Raw genomic sequence first — 5,605 nt, 5'->3', positions numbered from 1 at the left:
AAAAAAAAAAGTCAAAAATGCCCATCACTAACTGGCCCATTTCATGTTCTTGCTTGCATGTGATATTAATGCGTAGCTAAAATGACTCACCAAATGAAGGTTGTTTTTGTTCATGCCGAGAATACTAATTTAAATAAATAAAAGGGTGTATCTGAGGTAGATTCCTAAAATTGTGTGTTCCTAGAATTACTCTTTATGCCTTGAATACTTGTGCATAGTATTATTTTCATATTAGTTATTGAAACACATTCTCTTGCGCTAATCAACAGATTTGACATGGGCTCTTTGGCATATACATCTTGATTCTTTTTTTGTATTTTATTGCTTGTATGGATTTTTATGGATGTGTTATAGTCATCCCTTATATAATTTAGGTTTTTTGAATGTTATCAGGCAAATGCTTGGGCCTATATCTCTAATTTTTTTTCCACTTCACTTACCATTACACACTATGGCATACTGCTTCACGACAAAATCATTTAAATTAAATTGTTGTTTCCCACTAATTTGTTTCATTTTTCATTTCCATGTAGATATGAGCTGCAGGAAAAGAGTAAAGCTTACAGATCTTGATGTCAATATTCCCTTAAGTTGCAGAAGGAATGCTTCTTCTACTCCTTTAGAAGGAAGACACAGTCCGAGATGTAAGTATCTATTGCTGCCCATACATTGCTTTGCTTTTCTGGAGCTGCATATTCCTTGGGTTCTTGGTATAACTTGTTGTTTTCCTTTTCTTGAAGTAAAAATGTTGTTTCTCTTTGTGCTAAATGTTTAAATATATACAAGCTCTATTGTAATAATTATGTTGTATTTCTAGTGGTACCAATCAAAAGTAATTGGAACTCGTGTTTTGAAAATATTAATCATTCCATTTGAATGTAACATGCAGCTGATGACCCCAAAACTTCCGAATTTGCATTTTTTAAGAAATTGAAGGAAAATGCAGGCCACAAATACCAATCCCATACATTACATAGAGAAGAAAACCAGTCAAAGAAGTTCAAAATTAGTGACTGTCCTGGAGGTAAATGTTCAGAAATGCATCTCAATTTTTTTTTTTCTCTCTCCCAGTCTTAAAGGTTGGTATGAATTTATTTCTTTTTCTAGAAAAGGTTATGCATATGAATCAGCCATACTTCAAAATATTTAAAGGCAATGCACTTGTCTGGACATTATTATTTACGTGCTTTCTCTGCACTATGCAGGAAACCCAAACAGTGTCAAATTTAGCTGTAAGGACTTCAGTTCCTCATTGCTTGCTGAAAATATCACACCTAGTAACTTTAGCTCACACCTGTCACCTATTGGTGGGGCATCAAAGAAATCAGGTGTGTGTTGTAAAGTGGCTTTTCTTTTCTTTTTCTTTTTTCTTCTTTTAATGGTATGCTTCTGATTAGTATTTCTTTCTTGTTTATTCTATCAATAAAAAGGGAAGAAAATGATGACAACAAATTATTGCTCCTAATTTTGGAATAATGTTACAGTAATCTTCCTTGTAAATGGAGATTGTTCTCTGTAATTTTCACGTGAAATCTAATTTTTACTCCCTTTTTGTGATTTTATTATAACCTTTTAATAGTGTGTGAAATAGCTCCTCTTCTAATGTCCAGAATGCACAGGCTTATCATTTCTAACATCTTTAAAAATGGCAGATATAAATGCAGTTATACTGACTTATAAACTGAAAAGAAAAAGGGGAAAAAAAAAAAAGGTTATATTGTACTGTCCTGAGACCACTTTTAGGGATATCACTTGGTATTCTGAATCCCTAGAAAAAATCATGCTAATTCTTTGTAGGAGGCGAATGCTGCTTCCTTCATTGTTGACACTTGCTTCTTGGTAGTTGATTCCTGGTGATTCGTATCTGTTGCTGCCCACGCACTATGGCACTTATGGGGGGCTACTTGACATGGATAGAATTAGAAAGCCATCTAGGAATGCTATTTTAGTAGGCTTGGGTTAGACAAATTTGTGATTTTAGTATTCCAAAAGGTGAGAGAGCACTATTAGGCTTCAATATTCTTAAATAAAATATTCACCACCACTTTATTTAACCTCATCCTCAGTATGGTGTTCTGCTTCATAATCTAATGTTACTTGATTTGTAGTATCTTTAATCATGATTTTTTGTACATTGTCATAATATCATCATTAATGTTCTCATTTTGTAAATGACGATGCCAAATTAGAACCACTAATGAACTTGCTCAATTTGCAATATATCCCGTGGATTTGGAATCCAGAACTTTGAAATGATATTTTGACTTTTTTATTGGTTGGCAGAGGGAAATTCTCTGGAAGCTTATACAAGCTCAGCAGGTATATGCTGCCTGCAAACGTGAAAATATTGAGAAATATAGCAATGTGTTGAATCCAGGGGTTATGTATGCTTTGTTTGTTAGCTAATATCATGGAAGAAAAGGATGAAAAAAATATAGATTTTTTCAACTTTTTAAGCATTTTGTTTCTAAATTCCAAAATTTATTTTATCCTTGGCAATCCCATGGAGTTCTATTGCTTGTTTAAGGTAGATTATAACAATCTTTTTCCACTTCCAAATCTCACAAGTAGAGATGCTGGTGGAATGCTTTGCTGAATAGTCTTGCGAGTCTTTATTTTTAGGGGCCCAGCACAGGCATGGAGAAATCTTTTCTAAAAAGAGACTGAGAGACATAAATTACGCAAATGGGTTGTAGAGACATCATATCCTCATATTGAAGAACTCTGTTCAAAGGGGTTAGACACATGACCATTTAATAAGTTTTCTTATTTTATTTTAGCCTCATTTCATGGACTTGTAGAAATTTTCTCAGGTATGATTTTGTTTCTTTGCTTCTCAGTCGCCTGTTCCCCGAGAGCAACAAAAACAGCGTATGTTCCTTTTGCTTTCCATATGGATGTCACTTATTCTGTTGGTGTTGGTGATTAAGCTGAATAATTATTTCTCTGGCAGGGTTTTAAGAAATCAAAATCAAGGGAAGTTGATATTGATACCAAATCTCAATTTCTCACTTCTTTGGAATTGCATAGTCAGCTCAAAAAATTAAGTCATATGCCTGCAAGGAACTATATGGAACTTGACCATGTTACACACTTGGATGATGGTCCTTCATCTTGTTGGTTGAATAGATCACCAGAGGGGGTTCTCTCAAATATTTACACTCCCCCAATCGATGCCAGTATAGCATGTCTCGAGTATGAAATGAGAGAAACTGATTATGAAGTAGGAGGAAGAAGTCCAGTTCTATGCACTCAGTGTGATTCCACTTATGACTTTCAATCAAAAAGATATGGATCTCTTGCATATAATCATCTCAAAGAACTGGATGACTTACATTATCCAAAAAAATGTTTGATTAAAAGTGGGTCAAATCCTCTTCTTCTGGGTTGGGACTTTGGCAGGAATACAGAGGAAAGAAACTCAAAAAAAAAAGCATGTAGACCTATAGTGGCGTTTTGAAGCCATATAGTGACTTTTTTAAGCTCTATAGCGGCGTTTTTCTGCAAAAGATTTTTGTAAGTTTGATTGCCGATATACCAGGTTTAGGGATCCCTATAGTGGCGTTTTTGAGCCATATAGTAACGTTTTTAAACCCTATAGTGGCGTTATTCCGCAAAATTTTTTGTGTATTAGGGATCCCTATAGTGGTGTTTTTAAGCCCTATAGCGGCGTTTTCATGCAAAAATTTTTTTTACAAGTCTGGTGGTTTGGGAGCCCTATAGTGGCGTTTTAAAACTCGATTTCTATAAAATCGAGTTCCGGGTTTTTTTTTTTTTTTTAATTTTTTTTTAAGTTTGATCGGGCATACTCGATTTTGTACAAATCAAGTATTTCATTGAAACTCGATTTTCTACAAATCGAGTATTTCATTGAAACTCGATTTTAAGGTAATCGAATATCGAAACAGGGACATATCTCTATATATTTTTGAAATAGGGGAAATTGCTAAATAAATAAAAAAAATTTAAGGGCAAAAGCCCAAAATGTCCCCTAACTATCAAAGGCCACTATCAACAACCCTAATACTTGGAGTGTGGAAGCTGGGAAATCTAATGGTGAATCCAGTAGCCTCTACAACCAAGAAAGCTAGCGTTAAGGCTTGTGAGAATTGTGTGGAGGGAGTTTGTAAAGCAAGAAAACGATATGGATGGTGGGTATTTAGTCCGTACGAGGTAAGTAGCTCATAAACCCAATGATAACACGTTTGAAAACTCTTCTCAAGTTTGGGCTAGACAATTGTCAAGATAAGAAAATCCCAACTCCAAGTAGACCAAGCCCAAGAAAGAGGGTGGCAAGAACAAAGCGTCCACTGACATGATAGAAGGTGGCGGAGATGATGGGTTTGTGAATGGAAATGAAAATGCGGTGTTTTTTCTTTGGGCATTTTTGCATTAAAAAAAAAAAAAAAAAAGTGGGAGAGTCCTCTGAAATTTGGTAAGGGAGACCGGTCCTAAAAGCACATCAAATGGTTTGCCTAAAAAATTCAATTGCCCAATTCCATATGCTTAAAAAGCTAGTAATTGCGTCAATTACATTTGCGGTTCGAACAACATAATAGATCAAATAAAACAGTGTCCCAATCAGAAATCCTACAACACACTTGCAGTTCGAACAATATAACGGGCGGTGCACTGGTGCCCATGCTGAGGCTTGTTATAAGAATTTTCAGTGTACTTATACTAAACTCATTGCCAGCCTCTATTATTTATTTTTGAAATTCACAATTTTTCATTCATCCCAATTTAATGTTTATACATTTGACTGATGAATTTTCTGCTTTTGTCAATTACGAAAATAGGCAGAAGTGAGATGAGTCCTAACTCAAGAAAATGAACACCGAAATAATATTGAAGTCATTATCAAGTATGGGTATGTTCTTTTTTTCTTTCTTCTTTTTCTGGGCATGGAGTCTCACCACATTCCTAGTTCTTTTGATGATTGGTGAACATATATAACCTTATAGTTGTGATAAATGAAAATTCGTGAAATTTAAATTAATATATATATATATATATATAAATAAATAAAAATAAAAAACCCTTAAGAATGCATGTAACATGTGTAATGAGGTTAGTATTAAGTATATTTTATATTATTCCAATTGAAATATATTTGAAAATTATTCCTTAAAGAATGAAATCATTATGAAAACCTATACTAATAGCAAACCCTCATGTCAATATCCGGATGGTGAGTTAATTTATTTATTTATTTTTTGAGAAACAAACACACACACACAAAGGAGAGGGAAAGAGGTGAGTTAATTGTTTTGAAATAGCGTAAAATGACTTGAAGGCTATAGGTTCAATTCATTGTACTATTTTCCATAGGGTTTTAGGGATATCTCAAGAGAATGAAGTGAAATCGTCAAATAAAAAAATAGGACACCAATACGTTAATTTGATGGGTCACCTAAGGGATGAGACTTTGCTTTCTTCTCTTTTTTCCAATGGCTACACTGGTGATGAGAGTTCATTTAACAAATCAGAGAATGAGTATGCAGCGGGAAATCTTAGTGATTCTGAAGTCATGTCACCGTCTCCTAGGCATTCATGGGATTACATCAATAGGTTTGGTAGCCCTTATTCTACTTCATCCTTCAGC

General features: G+C 34.3%; 1 protein-coding gene across 3 annotated transcripts in view; it reads left to right on the top strand.

The window, feature by feature from the left end:
- The first annotated feature begins 506 nt into the window (after positions 1-506).
- LOC111986220 (uncharacterized) overlaps positions 507-5,605 on the top strand; it is a 21,385-nt gene continuing 16,286 nt past the window's right edge. The window contains exons 1-3 of one of the 3 annotated variants that reach the window (XM_065768439.1): positions 507-644; positions 890-1,079; positions 1,206-1,328. In XM_065768439.1, the coding sequence (XP_065624511.1) occupies positions 941-1,079; positions 1,206-1,328 (262 nt within the window). In that variant the 5' untranslated portion in view covers positions 507-644; positions 890-940. Of the gene's footprint in view, positions 645-889; positions 1,080-1,205; positions 1,329-2,283; positions 2,872-2,953; positions 3,419-5,605 lie in introns of those variants that run through there. The other 2 variants (XM_065768436.1, XR_010626989.1) reach the window with 2 other exon arrangements.

This window comes from Quercus suber, unplaced genomic scaffold (assembly GCF_002906115.3).
Source record: "Quercus suber isolate HL8 unplaced genomic scaffold, Cork oak 2.0 scaffold_936, whole genome shotgun sequence".
NCBI lineage: Eukaryota > Viridiplantae > Streptophyta > Magnoliopsida > Fagales > Fagaceae > Quercus > Quercus suber.
The sequence above is the reverse complement of the archived record's forward strand: the minus strand, read 5'-3'. Positions and strand labels throughout refer to the sequence as shown.